This window comes from Arvicola amphibius, chromosome 7 (assembly GCF_903992535.2).
Source record: "Arvicola amphibius chromosome 7, mArvAmp1.2, whole genome shotgun sequence".
NCBI lineage: Eukaryota > Metazoa > Chordata > Mammalia > Rodentia > Cricetidae > Arvicola > Arvicola amphibius.
Genome location: NC_052053.1, coordinates 80904174 through 80926227, shown reverse-complemented (window position 1 = coordinate 80926227; position 22054 = coordinate 80904174). Strand labels below are relative to the sequence as shown.

At 44.6% G+C, this 22054-nt stretch overlaps 1 protein-coding gene across 1 annotated transcript in view; it reads right to left on the bottom strand.

Annotated features, from left to right (window-relative positions):
* Nucleotides 1-202: 202 nt before the first annotated feature.
* The window catches only part of Efcab11 (EF-hand calcium binding domain 11), a 171667-nt gene continuing 149815 nt past the window's right edge, over nucleotides 203-22054 (bottom strand). Inside the window, exon 6 of the mRNA XM_038338031.1 lies at nucleotides 203-317. Within this exon, the coding sequence (XP_038193959.1) occupies nucleotides 239-317 (79 nt within the window). The 3' untranslated portion in view covers nucleotides 203-238. The remainder of the gene's footprint in view (nucleotides 318-22054) is intronic.

The window sequence follows — 22054 nt, the reverse complement described above, 5'->3', positions numbered from 1 at the left end:
CTGGAAAGGAAAAACCACTGGGTGGAGGGGCCAGCAACAGCAGGCTGACTCAGGGCTCTTAGAGACATGGAAAGAGATTCCTACCTCTAGGTCCAATATCAGCATTCAAAAACTGTGATGAAGAGTTTACTCATAAGCAGACAGCACGACAAAAGAGTGAGGTCTGCGTGACCTTCACCTAGATTACAGTTCACTGGTCTATCCAGAATTGCCCACGGTAGTCCACAAGCGTCCGGCTTCATTTTGCCTGTCCATAGTTCATGGCATACTCAAAGTCTCGGAAGCTGACATGACCGTCTGAGTCTTGATCTGCTTCCCTGGGAAATGACATAGAAAGTGATTCAAGCATTATTCCTGTTAGCACCTCCGTATCAAGAGCATTCTGGAACCTTCCCTTCTCTGCATACCGGCATGAGGGAGGAGCCAATGTTATCAGAAGACCCAGGCTAATGACTGTGCTTCCCTCTCCAGCACCACTAACACCTAAAGTACGGAGGAAAGAAGATGTATTTATGAAAACCCACAGAAACACAATGGAATGCTTCTGAGGGATGGATCTAAATGCATAAGTTACTCCAGAAAGGGAGGAATAAGCTGCAGCTGTGGCTGTGACATTTTGACGAGCACGTGCAGAGCCCTGAGTTTCACCCTCGCACTGCAGAAAACTGGGAACAGAGGTGCAACACCTATAATCCCATCACTAGGGAGGTGGAGGCAGGAGGATCAAAAGATCAGGGTCTTCTTCATCTACATAGTGAGTTTGAGGCTAGCCTGGGCCATATGAGAGCCTGTCTCAAACAAAAGTAGGAAAAATTATTGTTCTAGTGATCTCTTACATATGATATTTATATACATAATACATACATATACACATCCTGTAACAAAAATGTGACATGAATAAATAAGAGAAAACTGTTTTAGCAGCAGACAGTGATGGTGACAAAGTTTGATGTCTTACCCACCTCTGCCTTTATACCCCAAGACTGCAGAATCTTAACACCAATTCTGGGGTTGACTCAGTTTATACTCAGTATACAGAGCTACTGAGCCTTAAGGAGGCCTGAAAGTTTTCTACAGATCACACTGATAGAGAGCAGCTAAAATCCAACTCAAATGAGGCATATGAAACTCTGAATCAGGACTCCACCGTCTCCTGCCATTGCCACCCTATATAATCAACACCACACAGGGAGAAGTTCCTGCATGGCTAAGCACAATTCCGTGGTTCCTTCCTGGCTTCACTTGTATTCGTGGGATCCCTGTTAAATCCTCACAACACGCATACTAAGCTTTTCAAATTCCTATGAGGAGTGATGGAGAGGTGAGCCCTTGACTAAGGGTGCAGGAAGCCTCTGAGGGGGTGTCCTAGGAACCTCTGAGAAGTGGCTCTGCTTCCTGAAGGGACAGCAGAGAGGGACACACTTTCTAGGTGGTTAAGGTAAGGCACACCCAAAACACAAAATGGCAGCAGCAGCTCATGGGCTGTGCCAGCAGGAAAAGAGGCGCCTATTGAAGAGCACATCTGTAAGGGGACACACGAGCATGGTCCCAGGTCCCCTCGGGAACATCCTGAAAGGAGGCAGGGGACGCCTTCTTGGGAGCAGGAGCGGTTGATACAAATGACATTCTACAGAAAACAATGGTATCAACCACAACACAGGGCTTTTAAAAGCAAAGACTGGCCTAAGCAAAAAAGCCACTAATCACTGTAATAGTTTTAAAGCAGGCTTTTAAAATATTGAATTCTAAAATAAACTTTCTGAATATTTCATGCCAAAGTCTCTGAAGTCTATAATGGTCTGGATAGAGTGATGATGATTTTTCTTTCTTTTGAAGTAGAGGAAAAAAAAATCCTACTTCTCTGCCCCAGGGCAAAAACCATGTTGCAGCGTATTGGGATAAAATGACTGCGTACCGCAGAGGCTATTCTTCTTGTTCTATCTCTTGGTGAAATATACATGGTGATTTCATGCTGTACAGCACACAGAGCATAATGTCAGATCTCTTCTAAGGGATTTAAAACAATCACAGGATTGCACATCACTGGCGACGGGATATAAACCATCCCTTCAATAAAATTAGATAATTGAAGATTCTTCACATTGCCTAAGTATTTGATTAGAGAAACAGCCTTCTTTCCCTTTCTATTCTGAGCTGGTATGTCTGGACCAAAATCTCACAGGGCGAATAACGCAGGAGAGAACTAGCAGGATCAACTGCTCCTGGTGATATTTTGAATGTGTTTTCCCTCATTTATTGAGACACTAGAAAGCTGTAGAAAGCAAATCTCTCTGTCCATTTTTCTCCTGTAAACAACCTGTTGTTATTATATTAATATTGAATTATTCTTGTCTTTGCCACACAGGAGGTGGGTACACTGTCACCATGGATATGAAAGGGGAAGTCCATCCATATGGCTTAGAGAGGGCACTGTATTCCCATATCAAATGGAGGAACATCTTGATATCTCCTGTTTATGTTTAGAACAAGACACAGTACACTAGCTGATGCCTGCTCATGTTTTACACATATGAACAGGTCTGGTCCTTTCAACTTGAACAAAGAGGAAACCGAAGCTTAAGGGTTCAAAGTTTAAAAGCCATGGCATACAGTTTTTAGTACCAACACAAGCATTCTGTGGAAGACTGAAATACCCACACTCAATCACAGTGTGATAGGAACAGGCGAGCTGGAGGGAAGAGCTGGAGACATGGAGAGGGGAGGACTGGCATTAGGTAAAAAGGAAGCTCATTTCTGTTTGTGGGAAAGAAAGCCTTCAACCCTGGTTATGAAACTGGAACACACTGCTTTGTGTCACCTGAAAATGCTCAGCCCCAAAATATCTCGCTGCCTCTCACTCCTACTAGAAACAATCTCCAGGAGCGCAAGAGCTTTTGCCCACAGCTGTCCCCCCTCTTAGCTCATAGCAGGCAATGACTCTGTGCTGAATAAATGAACCTATGGAGGAAATGGAGTCGAGGAAACAGTTGACAATATTATGGACAATGTATTACCTCCCAGGAGGTGTTGGGATCGAATAAAGAGACTGTCTTACTCCTGTCAACAGTTGTGAGAGCAGCCAGTGAAATAAAACATGGTGAAAAAGCCACCTCCAAATACCACCCAGAGATTCACGAGTGAGTCCATATGGTCTCTGTGTTCAGCCACATTCAGCAAACACAGGGTGAGCATGGGAAGAAACACAGGGGAGATGGGCTTCGGAAAACGAGGCTGCTGAGTGTGGTGACAGATTAAGGAATCCCTGGAACACTGGGAAGGACAGGTAGATGTATCCAACCCAAGGCCCACATTCAGCCAACCCAATGCCCAGGGCAGCTGTGAATGTGGTTCAACATAAAAATCATAAAACTTGCTGAGGAGAGAGAGAGAGAGAGAGAGAGAGAGAGAGAGAGAGAGAGAGAGAGAGAGAGAGAGAGAGAGAGAGAGAGAGAGAGAGAGAGAGAGAGACTTGATTATGTGGGCCTCAAGGATGACCTTCATAGATGACAATGCTATGTCACAGTATCAAAAGGTAGGGGACTGTGAACCAAAGTTGAACCCTAGACAAGGGCAAGTCTACTTTGCCATGGTGAAGCCAGTGAGGAAAGTGCTCTCTGGTGTGACACACACACAGAGATGTTGTCACCTATCTAAGCTCGAGGCTTAGACTGTACTGTTGAAAGGAATTGAGCTTACAGAGATGCATGAGAGGAAAATAAGTTGCTATTAACAATAACATGTGTTTTCTAAAAATGTAAGTCCAATGACATTAAAGGTCCTTTTGATTTGTTTTTAAGATGCATAATAGAGACCAGCCTGGAATTGCTTTTGGCAGCAGGGACTCCAGAGAGCTGGTTGCACTGTATGGCTTCTGATGAACAATTGTGGACCTTTTGGGAGAGAAAAATGAGAAGCAAGAAGAAAAGAGGAGTGCAGAAAGAGAGGTACAGGAAGAGAGGAGCAGGAAGAGAGGAGCAGGAAAAGGGGTGCAGGAAGAGGGTTCAGGAGAGAGGTGCAGGAAGAGGGGAGCAGGAAGAGGGGTGCAGGAAGAGGGGTGCAGGAAGAGGGGTACAGGAAGAGGGGTGCAGGAAGAGAGGTGAAGGAAGAGGGGTACAGGAGAGAGGTGAAGGAAGAGAGGTGCAGGAAGAGAGGTGCAGGAAGAGGGGTGCAGGAAGAGGGGTGCAGGAAGAGAGGTGCAGGAAGAGGGGTGCAGGAAGAGGGGTGCAGGAAGAGAGGTAATATGGGAGGGTCTTCTGTTTTGTGTTGATTTCATTAGTTAATAAAGAAACTGCCTTGGCCATTTGATAGGCCAGCCCTTAGGAGGGTGGAGTAGACAGAACAGAATGCTGGGAGGAAAAGGGAAGTGAGGCAATCGCCATGCCTCTCCTCTCTGGGTCAGTTGCCATGAAGCCAGCCATCAGGTCAGACATGCTGAATCTTTCCCGGTAAGCCACCACTTCATGGTGCTACACACATTAATAGAAATGAGTTAATCAAGATCTGAGAGTTAGCCAATAAGAGGCTGAAACTAATGGGCCAGGCGGTATTTAAATGAATACAGTTTGTGTGTTGTTATTTTGGGGCATAAGCTAGGAGCTGGGCGGCAGGAACACAGCCCACAGCTCCTTCTATAGAGAGGAGCAGGACAAAGGGTGCACACCACACAAGGATATGGAGTAGTGTTTAAAAGCACTCTAGTGAACTGCCTTGTTCACAAGGAGCATCTATGGTGTTTAGTATAACCTCTTCCATACCGCCATCCAAGGCTGTGATAGAGGCACACATTATGAGGAGCTTGAGTCTGGAGCCAGGGGCTGAGAGGACCAAGGAGAGAGCTGTCTGAGCAGAAGCAGAAGGGAGGAGGAAGGCAAATGGGCTGTGGTAATGTGGTCCATCAACTGAACTCATTTCCAGATGGGAAAGCTGAGGGCCAGATGCTCTCTGGAAATTTGCAGGAATCCTGAGAAGTGTTTAGGTTCCTACAGGGTATGGGATGGGGTTCTGTGCAACCTTCTCTGGACTCAGGAGTGCAGGAAGACCTTCAGGCAGGACTAGATAGACCACCCGCTGAACTCTAAAACAAACATTCTTCCATACACTGAATTACAGTAGGAAGTGCTGTGCAGTTACTTTCATGAACATGAGACTCAATGTTTTCTCCCATGCACATCCTAATTGGTTAATCAAAGCTGTCTCGTGGTAATGCTGTGTGGACTTTGGTAGCCAGAGCTGGCACTTCCCTACTTCCTCATACCCAGAGGCTATGAGGTCTGAGCCTTGGGGAGCCAGGGTTTCCCACTGTGATCTCTCACATGACAGGCCACAGTTTTGCCTACTGATTTCTGAGGGGACACACAGGGTTGTGTGTGTGTTCACATGTGTGAGTGCACATGTGTGTGCAGGTGCATGTGGAGTCCAGAGGGTAGCCTTGGGTGTTGTTTCTCAGGTGCCGTCCACCTTTCTATTTGAGGCAGAGGGGCTCACTGACCTGGAAACTGACACTTGAGCTAGGCTAGCTGACTATCCAACCAGCAAGAACCCACTTGTCTCCTTCTCCCCGGTGCCTGGATTACAAACGTGTGCCATCATACCCAGTTATGTTTTGTTTTGAAATTTTTATGTGGGTTCTGGGGATCGAACTCAGGTCCTTGTGCTTGCAAGGCTAGCACCCGATTAACTGAGCCATCTACCGAACCCCAAGAGTTCTTACTTTAATAAAAAAATGTAAATAGTGGGTGTTTCTCTAAAGTAGTAGCTGTTTCTATATGAAACATTTCTAACATAACTTCTTAGAATGCCCCGAAAACACTTGTTTCTTGAAAAGTTGTTTTTCTTGTAAAATCATTTCAGAGTAGCTCTTGGCAGGTTTCCAAAGGCAGATTTCAGATGGGAATACCAGCGTTTCCAAAGTTACTTAAGGGAAAAAGAAAAATGAAACCAAGACAGAAAGGCTTATAGATGATACTACATTAAAATAATGCAATGTTCTTTATTAAAAATGGCATAAAGACTATGAAAAGGACATTTTAAACTGTGAACAAGAATGCAAGCTAGTATCTTTGTTACAATTGCAACCCTATAAATGTCTATATTCATTTGAGTGGAAGCTAGAGGTTATACGCTAAATAGGATAAAGATGACGGAGTGATGACCAATTCCACCTTAAAGTATTATTTAAGGGGTTGAGGAGATGGTTCAGTGGGTAACCACCTGCTGTGCAAGCGTGAAGGCCAGAGTTCAGATTCCCAGAACCCGCATGACACCAGACACAGAAGCACACATCTGTAATCACGGTGTTCTTACAGGGAAATGGAGGCAGAGTGGAGAGGTGCAGGGATCTCGTGGGTTGGCAGCAAATGACAAACAGATCCTGTCTCAAACAAGGTAGAAGGTGAGGACCGACACCTAAGACTTCCATGCTCATGCCTACATACACAAAAGGCAAAGAACTAAAGTGTTCCTTAGTATTGCATATTCTCTCTTTAGTCTGAGTATCCCAAACAGCCTATTTCCTAGCGTGCAAATCCTTAGCAGCTAGAGCAGGGTTTTTTGACCTCAGCAGAGAGAGTTTTATTACAACAGAGCATGACTATATACTGTGGGTGCTTAGCAGGATCTCTAGCCCTATCCACAGTTAAAAATGACTCCCCAAACTGCAAGTGTTCCTGGGGTGATGGTGCAAGGGGAAAGACTAAGTCCTCCTTGATTGAGAACTACTGAGCTAAGGAACCATAGCTTGAGGCAACCACTGGGAATATTCTTGCTAAATCAACATGTACTAAAATAATGGCTTTAGTTGGGGGATGGCCCAGTGAATAAAACACTCGACACAGGAGCACAGGGACCTGAGTTTGAATCCCCAGAACCCATGTAGAGCCAGCTAGGAGAATCCCTGGAAACTTGCAGGCCAGCTCGCCTGGTACATGAACTGATGGACAGCAACAGAAAGGAAAGCCTGTCTCAAACAAGGTGGAAGGTGAAGACACACACTGACACTGTCCTCTGACCTACATGTGTGTGCTACAGAATACATGTGCTCACAGGCACACACATACTACATACAAACACACACAATATACATCATACATACAGGTGCACACACACACATACACACACACAGAGGTTAAAAAAGCAATTGTCTTAAAGAGCTTTCTTCAACAAGTACTTTGAGTGTCACCTGAGGCGCGTGCTTTCTGAGTGGATGATGCAGACAATGGCCCGAGTCTGTGTCTGGCCACTGCTAGACTTCAGAGGAAAAGCAGCCCAGTGAAGTCCCACACTGAGGGGCTCCTGCTGGTGGAAGGAGGGCTGCCAGACATCCCTGTGTTCCTAGCAAACACACTGACAGTCAGTAATTATGTGAGTCACTGCCATCATCAAGCATGGCTTTTGAAAGCTGACACCGTATTTGATTTCCTTGAAACATGAATGAGAAATTCAGTGTGGAAGCAAAAATTTAAATGAGAAAAGTTTTTTATGGAGGGCAGTTTTGGAAAAGAGGAAATGGGGAGAGAACGCATTTCTTTCTTTTTGGGTCTATATGGAATAATTTCAATGAAAGTCAAAACTGCCATTCTATTAGGGACAAAACTGTCATATTGACAGAACAGGAAGAGTAAAAATTATCCACCAAGCAAGGAGCCCCCGCTGGGGAAGAGAGGACCCGCCAATTGAAGATGCAGTAATGACAGCTTCCCCCACAGCAGCCTTCTCTTGTGAGGACCCTGCCGCTTCTCTCCACTGGCGAGCTCGACTCGTTGTTGATGAGAGTCCTGCAGGGCTCTGCAGCAATTGAGTTGGTAATGTGTTTATTAATTTTACCTTTTAAAGACACACGCTAAGGAAAGTCACTCAGAGGCGCCGGGAAGGTGAACAAGAAGTGGGGTGATTTCTGTTCTTTCCTGGGCTTCTATGTGACTGGCAACCTCTTCACTGCACTTTGACCCCTCTGTGCTCCCTTTGCACCTGCACCCACTTTACTCACACTGTTGGGGTACACTGCCTTGGTCATGCCCTCTGGTATCTAGCCGCTTGCCTGGGACTGCGCAGACAGCTGGCGTGTGTGCACATGTGCACACACAAGCATAAGACACAGGAACAGAAGGCTTTACGGCCCTACAGGGGATTCAGTGGATAAAGTGGGATAAATTATTAACCTTTGGCCCTTGGACAGCCAACTCTGAGGTCTTTCCTTCGGTTTGTACAGTTCCAGTGTCGCTCACTGTGGTACTGAACTCAATAACAGACCCTGGTGTCATTTCCCCTCTCATTCTGTTTCACAATAATGGGCACTCGAATCTTCCTGGCAGGCTATGTTTTCAGCAGGAATCCAGGCTCAGACAGCAGAAGGTTTCTTTTGGGAGATGCAGTCCATTTGGATGGCGCATTTAAATTGCCGTCAGCCAGAGCACGTCACTTCAGAGTCTCATTTAGTTGAAAGGGATCTCAGGACTCACAACAGATCCATCTTCAGCTATTTTCAAAATGCTTTTTAGACCAAATTAAATATGCCTTACAAAGACAGATGAAGTCTGAAGTTGTGGACAACTGAAATGACAGGTCTAGGAAACCGTACAGCAGACTGCTCGCCACTGCCGCATGCATATCTGTTCAATAGTATTTAGTCTGTCAACAACAAGTAGCAATATTAAGCCTTTAAGTAGTCCTTCATTGTACAGACAACACACATCTGAATATAAGGTCCTTCCTTACAGGATGACTGGGAAGGTAGAGGCGCAGGTGAGAGTGACTGAACAGGCTTACACGGGTCTGTTAGATGAGCTATTGCTGATAAAAGGTGCCCAGACTAGGCCAAGAATAAAGACTTTAAGAAGCCATGGAGCCCTGGGTCTCGGGAGCACCAAGTGCAGTTAGGAATAATAACAAAGTGGTTGCCATTAGTTACCCATATCCAAGCTACCCACTCTGCTAGGTAACAGCTCTTACCTAAGAGGGACAGATTCCAACCTCAAGTTCTAAACATAGGACTGGACTGGCCTAAGTCAATCATAGTAATCTTACCTCCCCCTTAGCACAGTGCTTGTCAAGAATTGATTGGCTTATGCCAGCTGATATCTGATATTCCTTCCCTGGCCACCAGTAATTGGTAAAGAGTTGATCCACATGTGGTAACATCTGGAGAGTCTGCAAGCTGAAGAGGTTCTTCCAGTTTGGACATCTGGGATGTGAAAGGGTAGTCTGGTCTTAGGACAGCATTTTCCTTCCATACGGGTGCACGTCTCCACACAGCCCTGGCATCCGGTGGCACACAGATCTGATGGTTTGTGCACAGGCACACCAGTGGTGATTAACAGCCGGAAAGGGAGCTATCTACAAGGATGGGTGGGCTCAGAAGAGCTAAGGGTGCTAGAGTTTTATCAAAACCTACCTGAAGCTTGTTCTGTGTGAAGATTCTTAGTCACTGACCGAATAAATCTGCTGGTATTCCAGGCCTTTTGTAAAAGGCTCCTTGCCATTTTTAAGAGAAACCACGCTAATGTGCCCACTATCCTGCTTTCAATCCTTTCTAAACCCAGGTAGACAAGACAATAAATACACAGTAGCCTCCCCTTTGTTTGGAGTGGATATTTTCTCAGGCTCCCAGTGGATGCCTGAAACCATGGACAGCATCTAGCCCTCTGTCTACCATGTTTTTGCTACATATGAGTATCTGTGGCCATGTCTAATTAGACACCGTAAGAGAATTAACAGCATGAACAGCACAAAAGCACATTGATAACGATACATCACGATGAAATTGCCACCACTATGACTGCCACATGCTGGGGCCACTGTTAATTGACTCCACAAATTCATGTATTCAACACACAGTTATTGCCTCCTATGAGCTAAGAGGTGGGGACAGGTGTAAACAAAAGCAAAGAAGGACCCACAAACGAGAAGGAAAGTGAGCAACTACAGGCAGCTAGACAAGAAAACGACTCCGTGCCACTGGGTGAGTAAGATGCCACGTTGGTAGAGATGCTCCATCTAAAGCCTGTGAAGTATTCATTTCTCGAGTTTCCACTTAATATTTCTGGGCCGAGGTTCTGAATAATTGTATCTAAGGAAAGTAAAACCAAGGATAAGAGGACTACCATAATTTAGGGGGAAAATATTTTCTCATTCTAATTTCTCCTCAGATGCTGTCACAAGATTCTTGACTATTTTCTTTAGTTCTATAATTTAAAGAACCAAGTTTCTGGTTGCCCCTATTAGAATTTCTGTTTATGAATCAATTTAGAGACAGAGGCTTATATAGTCCAGGCTAGCCTTCAATTCAGTATGCAGCCAAGGATGACCTCTTAGTTTCCTGCATCTGCTTCCCAAGTTCTGGGACTATAGTCATGGGCTATCATGCCTGGACTTTTACATGGTGCTGATGGGCATGGAACTCAGGGCATTGTGCATACTAAATAGGCAGTCTGCTAAGTAGACTACATACTCAGCTATATGGAGACTTTATCTTCTGTGGTGTCTGTGTGCAATATATATATATATATATATATATATATATACACACACACACATATATATACAATACATATATACAATACAATATATATACACATACATATGTGTAGTGTGCACACACATGTGCATGTCTGGGCACAGAGATGAGAGGGGGATATTGGGTATATTTTGTTCTATCACTCTCTACTTTATTCTCTTGAGTACTGTGTCTCTTGATGAACCTGGAACTAGGCTGGCAGACAGCAAGCCCCACTGGTCCTTTTCCCTCTGCATCTCCACCCTCAAAAGTGCTGGAATTATTCTTGGCTTTTTACATGGGTTCTGGGGATTTGAACTCAGGACCTCATGATTGCCAGGGTATTCTTACTTAATGAGCCATTTCCCCAGACCCTAAGTATTGTTCTTAATATGCAGCTCTGCCTCCTAGAGAACGACAGAGTAGACCAGCCCAAGCAAAGAGAAGAGTGGGTGGGAAATACAAGCACGGTTGGGAGAGTGATTTATCCTAAAAGACTCACTTTCTCCCAGTTACGATGCTTTAAGAATAAGGAATCAGAAAGTTAGACATTTTAAAAGAAGAAAAGAATGTAAGTTTAGATGTCTAATTATTGACCACTTGTAGGCCTGGGGATAAATGCAATCAATATGTGGCCCAGCTCCCACGTCTGGCAGTCTGATATTTCTTCTGTAGCAACTGTTTTAGCAGAGTCGCTAACAAACATTGATGCTATCTCGTTCTTTCAGTTCAGTTCTCTGGAAGAGAAACTGTGATGGAAGAAAACAGCAGAGACCAGGCAGCCCTAAGGATGAGGAGAAGAGTCAACACAACATCTTGAACTAATTAAAAAAAAAGCGTCTAGTACTTATGGGTCACTAGCTCTCTCTGTCCTCAATGCCTCAGTGGAAACTGCCCAGAGAGGAGCTCCAGTCTCAGCTGGGCTGCCCCAGGACTTTGTAACCGTGAGGAAGGCTTTGTGTCCATTGGAAAATCTCTTAGCAGTTCAAATTCCTAGTTCTTCACTTGTCAATCTGAACGACTGCACTAGATGATAAAGTCTGAGTTAGCTCTAAAATGTGATGAGCTCTGTTGTACAACGAGTGTCTTTGAATACAGAAAATTTAAAAAGCAGCCCAACTTCAGTTAGTCATTTAAAAACAGTAGCTAGAGTCTTTGACCCTGGCCACGGCCCTAAGGAACCAAACACAAACAAAAATGCAAATGAAAAGAGAAAAGACCCGGCATTCAACAGTGGGAAGTACGAAGGGGATAGAGCCATTTCTGTTTCAAATAATCACTTCAGCTGAGATATCCAGTGTCATCTTGAACTTGATTATGAGATAAAAGAAATGGGACAGAGATGGCAATCATTTAATCTCTTAAGAACAGCTATTCTGGAGAGCTTTTCACTCCACGTTCAATAGATTTCTAGCAGGTTGTGATCTGGCTAGGAAGAAAGCATAATGATGAGGAAAATTATGTTTTCAATAACACACGCTCTTACAGTACAAGTCTGTCCACAAAGGAGGCAATCAAATGAACTCTGACCACTTTAACAGATGGCGTAATGGCTCAGTGCACAGATGCGGCCTCCCTGAAAGCAACAAGTTCACATCCTTGACTGGAGGTTTCGGAATGAGCTGAACTTTCAAGTGTAATGCGGGAAAGATTACACGGTGCCAGACGAGAGTGCCAAGTGTGAGTGGGTTCAGGGGCTCGCAGAGACGGGCTCAGAGAATGCAGCCTAATGAGCTTCATTCTGCTAATGCAACACACAGAGTTGAGGTTGAAATGTGAACTGCGAACACTGAGCCATTTGTAGGTGCCCTGCTAATAACACTGTTGGCCACTGTTTGGTGGTAGGCTTGCCTTGCGAAATCGCACTGCCTTGGAGTCAGAAGACCTGATTGTCAAACAACACTTATTTTCTCTGAAATAAGGATGTTTTGGAGTAGAATATATTTTTAATAAGATGCAACAGAAGAATAGTAGAAATTTGTTCACTTGTTCTTTTTAAAAGAAATTCAGTGAATCAAATCTAAAATTCATCTGGAAAAACAAATATCCCATAAGATTCAGAACTAAAAAAATAAATGATGTTGGACCAAAAATATGAGTCCTCAGTAATTAAAACAGTCTGATCATTCTGAATCAGCAAACACTAAGCAAATTCTGAAATATGATACATAGATTTAGCAAAGATCACATGAGACACTTGGAGGCGGCAGGATGAAAGTGGCTGTAAGGGCAGAAGCTTCGGGAACCGGCTGCATAGTGGGAAGTTCACGCCAGCCTCCTTGCCAGCAAGATTCTTGTTTCCTCTCTACAGTATGGCAGTGGGGCTACATTTCCAGCCCCCAGAATCCCAGCAACCAGCAGACCCAGCAATGGGACATGACTAGAATAGCATGTTTCAAAGAGTCTAGGACAACATCAACCCAGGGACACAGCCAGATTCTGAAAGGCACTCTCATCCAGGGTCAGCAAAGACTCGCCGGAAGTCCAAGTGATTTGCTCCATATAGCTTGATGATAGAAAATTTATTGTAAAACTATGAGGAATTAGGTTTTATCTGCTTCCCCCCCACCACGTAAAGGAGAATATAAAAATGTTTAGTTTTAAATAATCCACTTGGGAAAGTATATTTTACACTTCGGCCCCTTTCTCAAGGATGTGCATCAGTGGGCTGATAGGAGGTCTGGCTTTAGTTCCTCAGAATTATAATGCATTATTTATGTTTCATTTACAGCATGCTCCTAGCACTTAGAAATTCTGGGCCTGCCGACAATAATAAACAACATGAAATGGAATCATATTTCATAATGAAATAATTCCCTCAAATTATGAGAAGTATTCTATTAATGAAGGCTCCCGGTCACCAAGAAGTCACATCAAATGGGGGGACCACAGGTTTGAACATGACTTCAATCCGGAGAGGCAAGAGTTCAGAAGGCATGACAGGCATTTAGAAAATTATGACATACATAGGGAATGTGATATGGTCTGACACATCCCACGACAAAATCGAGGAGTCCTGGTGAAAGCGCAAGGGGGACATTCAAAGACTGGTCCCTGGACATGCTTCTGAATTGAATAGCTAGAGAAGCTACCTCCTCCCCTCCAGCTGAACTAGGGCCAGGAACTGCTAAGCTAGCGCCCCTCCCCCCCGCCCGCCCCAAGCCCTGGCACTAGCCCTTTGTTCAAAACCAGGTTGGTCTTGAACTTAAGCTCTTTTCCCTTTAACCTCCTAAATGCTGAGCTTCCAGGCAAAGGCTTGTTTTCTACTCCTGCAGTAATTCTCAAAGACAGTGTGGAGGGGCAGGAAGAAAAGGAACTACGGGGAGGGCAGTCCCACAGATGCAGATGACATCCCCGCACCCCATCCAGACAGGCCTCTCCCCTGCAGCCCAGCACTGAGCTTCCTGCTGAGGCTGGCAGAGCACTTGCCTTAGAGAGAGGAGGAGGAGATGGCTCTCTGAGGCTTTGGGCTGAGAACAGACACTGGCTCACCAGGGGTTTCAATAATGTGTAAATCACGAAGGGACATTAGAGATGTTGGGGGGCTCTTCCTAGCCTTGGGAAGAAACTGCTCTCCCATAAATTGCCACACTAATACCGATTTCAGGGATTCAAATTACTGGCCTGATCCGGCATGACATTTTCTGCCCATTATCTAGTTTCTCCTGCCTCCAGGCAGGGCCACATCATTGATTACGGAGCGTTTCAGCCACTAAAAAAGATCACGCTCATCATTAAGGACATTAAGTGTTGATCTGTGCTGGCTAAGTGACTTAAAAGGTTCGTGCCCTTCTAGTAACAACTCCAAGAGGCCATTTCAGGATATTTATTAAACAAATTAAGTATTTACATTATGCTCAAGCACAGAGGCACAGCAATTGAGTATGAGGGTATCAGAAAACAAAACCAGGAGACTGTGTGGGAGAAAAGCCATCTTGCTTGCTTGCTTGCTTTCCTAGACAAGGAGGCAGGAGACCCTTCAAATGTTTGGGGAAGAGTCTGAATTGGGTAGGTCCTCGTAGTCACCTGCCTCCTAGAGTGCAATCTCCAAACATTTTCCTTCTAGAGACAATGTGTTAAGTAGCAATAGGGTGAGGAAGTGTGGGAGCGTTTCAGGAAATCTTCAAAACCAAAGGAATACAGGAAATGGAAATGCCTCTCTGTTTCCCCACACTCCATATTATTAGTGCCATAATCATTATGAACGTGCTCTGCAGAGAGGTTTTCTCATCCTATGGTATGCAGACAAAGGAACCCAGGCTTCTTTGATAAGCGGCAGTCCATGGGGCTAGCCCATCTCTGTGGTTGGTAGGGTTCTTCCCTACGGCCTATGGAACACACAATGGGCAGGAGCACAGAAGCCTTGCTCACTGTGCTGTGCCCAGGACTCAGCCCAGTGTCTCAGCATCTGGTCCACAGTGCTGTTTAATGAATATGTGTTGACCACATGAGTGGATGCATAGAAGAGTCTATGCAATCTAGGTAGATGGGAGAAAAGAAAACATAACTTTCCATGCATGTTGCCACGGTGATACCTTACAGTGGCCATTCAAAGAATGGTTATTAGGGCCCAGGGTTTGGGGGAGTGGGACGGGCGTGGTGTCAGGAGCCTGAGGCGGCTGGTCAGATGGTACCCAGAGTCGAGATGCAGAGAGATGAATGCTGCTGCTCAGCTCCCTTTCTCCTCTGGACCCCACGGAACAGTAACTGTTACGTTCTGGGCAGGCCTTCTGATCTCAATTAACCTAGTGCAGACAACCCTTACAGACAGAGAACTATGAGAGGAGGGTACAGAGCAGGCTGGGCCTTGCCCTGAGTGACTCCATCCTGGATAACATTGTCAAGATGGAAGGACTCCGCACTTCGTACAAATAACAACCCCCAAACATTGGGAGTGAGTTAATACCTGGACTTTTCTACAGTTATCAAGACACATAGCTAATGCGTGAAAGGAGGTCTGGGATAAAGTCAGGTTTAACACAGTGCACACACGATACAGAAACGAAATCAGTGACGACCCTGCTGATCCAGGTGATACTGTCTCTTCGTTTCCAGTCACCAAGCCGTGGCTTCAGTAAGCCCTCCACAGTCCAAGAGAGTGTGTGACCCTAACCCCCTAGTTTTATAGGGTCATGTATCTTCAGAGAAGACTATGCTAATTGGGCCAAGCCATTCCATACAACTGGCTACTGGACCAAATTCCCACAACACACAGCAGAACAAAGTAAAATGAGACACTATTAACACCATATGTTGGACACGTTGAACTTCAATAACAAACCAGACCAAAGACATGCAGGATGTATTCACATCAGTCCACAGTGTGGAACACTTAACTATTCCTTTGTCATAGGCCACCCTGGTGTACGAGTCATGGCTTTTGCTCAAGAGATGACCAATGGTAAAACCAGACCCCAGACTCAGACTCAGTGTGCTCCCGCTAACACTGCCCACTTCATGCTCTCCAAACAGTTCGTCTGAACACCTCTGCCGCTGACCGGTGAAGCCAGGATCTGACATTCTGCATGGCTGTATATCTCTCTGCCCTTCCCCACCTTGTTGTAATCCTGGGAGGTGCGATGTGTCACTGGAGGTCAGAGTATTAGAAATGGAACTTGTTTCAGGACAAAGAGCTTGTGCTTGCTGTGGACACAAAGTCAAGGCAAGTCAGAAATATGTGGTGAAGTGGAGCCCATGGAACTGGCTGAGTGACAGTGGTTTGGTGGTCTACCGGTGCCATCACTCATTCATAACAGATGACAATCGGCATTGTTTCGAGCCTTCAAGTCTGCAGTAATTTATTATAACCACACAGCAAACTAACACAAGGAGGAGAATGGATATAGTTCTGGGTAATTTTATGTTTGTCAAGACACTCATGCAGAGATTACAGACATTTGGAAATATTCACCTATAGTCAATCACCTAACATGTTAGATTATCCTTAAACATCACTTTACCTTTCATGACTTCAGTTTTATTATCTATAAAAAAAAATTTGAGCTTGGTTCATTTTAAAGCTCAGCACTTATGAGCTGGGGAAGGAAGAAATGCTTTTCTGTTTCATACCTTCCAGGACTTGGCAAACACCGAGGACAAAGTGATATTAAAAATAGTGATCTGTACAAAAGAAGAAAAGGTTCCATTTTTTTTTCAAAAGAATTCAAAATAAAAGAATCTGGGAATACCTTAATAAGAAACGTGTTGAACCTGCAGAAAGAAAACTACAGAATTCCGTGGAGACACATAAAGGGGTATTTGAGAATGTGGAGGGACGTGCAGCATGTGTACCTGGACGGGAGGACTGAACCCTGGAAAGATGCCAGCGTCTTCCCAGGTAATTTGTAGGCTGAATGTAATTTTCATCAAAACCCCAAAGGAGCTCAGAACTTCACAAAAAACTGATTCTACCATTCATCTGGAAAACAAACAAGCAAGTAAGCAGAGCCAAAGGCGACTTGAAAACAATAAAGAATTAGGTTTTAGAATATGTCCTAAGAAATGGGCTGGGAAGGTGTGTGTTTCTGGAGCAGGAATAAGGTGCAAGGGGCAAAAAGCCTGGGCAGGTCCCCGTGTCTGCAGAAGAACTGAATGCAAAACACAGGCTGGCCCTGCTTTGGACAACAACCCAAAACCAAAACAAAGAGATAAAAAAACAAAGCCAACTCAATATAGCACATAAGATAGACACACACACACACACACACACACACACACACACACACACACACTTCACCCCATACTATGTACCAAAATAAATTTCAAATACATGAAAGTGCTAAACAGCTTTAAAATTCATACCAACCAAGAAAACGAAAGTGGATTTCAACCTAGTCTTTAGGCAAGGAAACCTTTCCTAGTATGAATGTGACGGAATAAGAGTACGGATTTGAACAAACAAAAAGTTAAAATGGGCCTGGTGAGACGGCGTGGCTTGGTGCCGAGCCTGACGACCTGAGTTCTGTTCCTGGGACGCACATGGTGGAAGGAGGGAATCAATTCCTGCAAGTTATCTATTGACTTCCACTTACATACGCTAGCACAAGTATGTCCCCCACACGTACACAAAAATAAAATGAACAACAGTGTAATAAAATCAAAAGGTAAAGTGTCTGCACATCAAGAAGCCATTGTAAAAATGAGATGAAAACAATAAACTAGAAAACTAGTTGTAATAAAAACAGAAGCAGGAAGAGGGGACGGAAGGGACAGTAAGGCACAGTTGCTATGAAGTGGGAAGTAGGAAAACAGTGGCAGAGACTTACTTGGGGAGGGAGGCAGATGGGTACCAAGAAGGAAGAGGGATAAATAACACTAAGGACATTCAAAAAGCCACAGGGAATTGTATTATTTTATTTTTACTTAACATTACATATAATACACATATGTATACACACACATACACACACACACACACACACACACACACACACACACACACTGCTCCTTCCTCCCAAATATAGGTTACCCAGTGCCGTGGGAAACCTCCTTTTAAGTTGGACAGGGGAGCCCAAGGGGGTCCCTAACAGTTTAGGCTACTGTTGTTGCTCTTGTTGCCTTCCAGACAAGAAGGTGAGAGCCTGTGTTGGCAACACCACAGACTTGGGCTGTGTGACGTGGAGGAACCGGTGTGAATCTGAGCTGGGTCTGAGGACTAGCCCTCATAGCGCTGGAAGGAGCTGTGCAACCTCCCAAGGGGACAAGCAACTGGTAGTCCTACTCAGCTGTAGCAGCTATAAACTACAACAATGACGGGCACGAAGAGATAGTTCTAAAGGTGCAAGAGCAGCACGTAGATACTGGGGATAAGCAAGAGCCCCCTAACTGGACTTAAACCCCGCTCAGAGAGAGGAAGGCTATGCCTAGGGCTGTAAATTAGCTGGGGCTGGTGAGCCATGGAACCTAGAGGAGAACCTACGATTGCCACTTTCCTTCCGGTATAATCTCTAACTGCATTCTTAAGAATTCTCCTTCTAGCTATAGATACGTAGAGTTCTCACCCCTCACCAAAGGAGCTTCCTTTTGTAGCAGAGACGACTCCAGAGGTCTAAAGCTGGTCAGGATGTAGAGGGCATCTGACTATAGTGTCGCAGTTAAGGCTCGGGGGTGGAAAGACTGTCAGTGCCGGGGGATCCACTGTAAGAGTCTCTCTAAAATGAAAAGGAATGCAAAGTGGGGTGGAGTGTGGATCTGGGAGGGCGTGAATACAATCAAGACATTGTATGAAGTTCCCAACGAATAAAAATTTAAAAATATAAATGTAAAAAGTCTACTAAGGGAGATAAATGGGCAGAAGATGCAAATAGAGAATTTAGAGAAAAGGGAAGGGAAAGAGTTAGTAGGCATGTGGAGACTTTTAATATCACCCATAATCAGTAAAATAAAACACAAAATTGAAATAATGTTTTCCCATTAAGTTAGAAAAGATCTGAAAAATAAATCGGGCTGATGATTGGTAAGAGCATGGTGAGAGGCGCACACTGCGGGTCTAGGGCAGTGGGATCCATTAGTCAGGTCACTGAGCAAGAAGAGTCAGAACCGGACCCATGAGAAAGCAAACCCAGCTCTCTAATGCTGTATGTCAACACCAAGAAACTTCTGTGAAAACAATCAGAAAATATAGAAACATATGGCTATTGCAGGGCTATTTGTAGAGCAAAGCCGACACAGGATTGAAAGGCACAGGGCCCAGACTCCAGCTTATTTAACAATAAAGAATGTGGACACAAAAAAGAAGAAAGAACCAGGATGTGAACAATCATCACCTTCGGTTGGGCAAGAAGATTTTTTTTTTCTTCAGGCTCTCCCCTAGTTCCAGAATATTCCCCAAGGAGCACTTGTTACCACAACATACACACACATTTTGTGAGCTCAGTGTCTCCAGGGGACAGCTGAGTGTCTCCAGGTGACATTCATATTTGGTAAAAGTCATCCTGAGAGTGATGGACCGCAAAGGGAAGGCAGTTAGCACTCAGTGGCCTTACACGGTATGAGATTATAAAGATGGGATGGAAGGACAGACTCTCCGGACACAACAGTGACAGGAACATTTGACAGAGAAGGGACGTGGTCTATGTTCATCCTTCTGCACCAGTTTCCTCCACAGACCACGTGGCCTGACTACGTGCCTCACGGGGAGTCCTTACTAATAAAGACGGGAGAGCACAAATGCCCTGAGATGAGACTGTCTCTGGTGCTGCCTTGTGCCCACCTTCTACTACCCAAAGGGGGGCTGTGCCAAGGCTTCACACCTGCTAGCACCCCAAGGTCTGCTATATGGGGAGAAAGGCCACTCCTAATGTGTCTATTCTGCTTCCAAATTCTGGCCCTCTCCCCAGGACAAAGATTCACCATCACTTTCTTCAAGGGACCTTAGAGAATATCCCAGTCCACTCTGCAGTTTACAAATGAAGCTGGTCTCAGAAACACAAAGCTACTTTCCCAACTAGGACAGGAAACCAGGTCCCAGCGTTCTTCCCAGATACTAAATTATGACCTTTTAGAGATCTTAAGACCCACATCAAAACTCCCTCTTGGTCCCACTTTACATAGAAAGACAAGCCACGCTGTAGAATAGTGCTGGCCATTTGAACGCTGTGATCATGTCTGCCCGTGGTGCTAGAAATGAGGGAGGACCCTCACACGCCCATTCTGAGCTGAAGTGGGAACAGAGTGCAAATCTGGAGTTAGGGTCATTTTATTGAGCAAACATCCCAAAGATTTTTCCATTGCCATGCAGAATTCTGGGCTGCGTGAGTCACAAAGATCTCAGCCCTGAACTTGGCAATCCCTACATCACATCACATGTCCTTCCCAGAGCACCACAGAACAGCACAGGGAAGCATCCTCATAACCCGGGGGAGGGAAAAGAAAGCACAAAACATTTCAAAACAGTGTTTGAGAACTGTGTAGCAAGTGTGCATTTGAAAACTTTCCATTAGAGGTCTTAATTATGTTTTTCCCTCACAGATGCAGGATCGTGCTTAAGAAAAGAGCCCTTAGCAAGACTCGAGTTTACAAGGAGCGCTGATATCATAATGAGAGGAATTTCATTATGAAATCTGTCTTAATTAATACTACATAGACAGCTATAAATCAGAGTTGGGAGCAAGGGTGAGGAAATGAACTATGTTCTTGCAACCTTCTGAAGATTACAGTTCTGACTGATTTGGTGGTTTAATTAGAAAAACAGAATCCAAGAAAAGGCAGAACAAAGGCAAAAGGAGAATGAGCAGGTTTGAGATGGAGCAAATAGGAGAGAACACAAAGTCTGCAAGAGCTCGGGGGCCATGGGTGTGACCATCCACTCCAATGGGAAATCTTTTAAAGTTTGGGACAAAAGATAAAAAGTGTGTGTCAAAGTGGAAAGTAACCAAAGAAGAAACACGATCTTCACGTGAAGTAATTTGCTTTTAGTATGCTTCATGAGTGCTTGCAATGATTCTTGGCATGTTAAAAGGATTCAAAGGAAGCTCTGGGCTGGAGAGATGGCCCAGTGGGTAAAGTGATTGCTGAAGACTTGAGTGCAGATTTCAGCACCCATGTTAAAAGCCACATGTGGAGTCCCCACCAGCTGGCAAGCAGGTGAGAGAACTGCTCCAGGTTGTACCCCTACCTCTGCTACCCACTGGACTCTGTCCCTCCAAGACCCACTCTGCCACCCAATCCACACACCTGAACATTCTCACCGTGGCCAGCCTTTTCCCGCAACCCCAGCAGACTACATAGGCACAAGGGTAAACCACACCAGCTGGAAAAACAGATGAATGATCCGCTCCTCAGTTGGACTGCCCCAAAGTCCAGACCCTAACTAAACCATGTGCTCCTCCCTCTCCCATCCCAGAACCAGCAAGACAGCTGGGCCCTGCCTCCACCTCTTGTGGAACTCCGCTCTCTGGTGAAGTCCCCAGAAGCTGGCAAGAAGGCACCTGAACACCCTCTCTATGGTCAGTCCTCCCCTGCAACTCCAGTAGACTACATAGCCACACCACTTGGAAGAACAGACACTGGCACAAGGCATACCAATTGGAAGAATAGATGAGTAAATGCTGGTGTAAGAATACATTCAACAACCAAAAGAGAAATATGGCACCACCAGAACCCAGCGGTACTACAATAGCAAAGTCCGAACATTCCAATGCAGCTGAAATGCAAGAAAACAAACTTAAAAATTACTTTATGAAGATGATAGAGGCTCTTAAAGAGAAAATGAAAAATTCTCATCAAAAATTGAGGAAAATATAAACAAAAAATGGAAGAAATCAATAAATCTGTTAAAGAAAGCAAAGAAAATAAAAAAAAACACAAGGAAGGTGAAGGAAATGGCTCAAGACTTGCAAATTGAAACAGAAACAAGAAAGAAAATACAAACCAAGAGAATTTTGGAAATGGGGAATCTGGGTAAGTGAACAGGAACTACACATGCAAGAATCACCAACAGAATACAAGAGATAAAAGAGAGAAGCACGGGTATTGAAGATACAATAGAGGGAATAGATTTATTAATCAAAGAAAAATGTTAAATCCAATAAATTCCTAACTCAAAAAAAAAAAAAACCAGGAAAT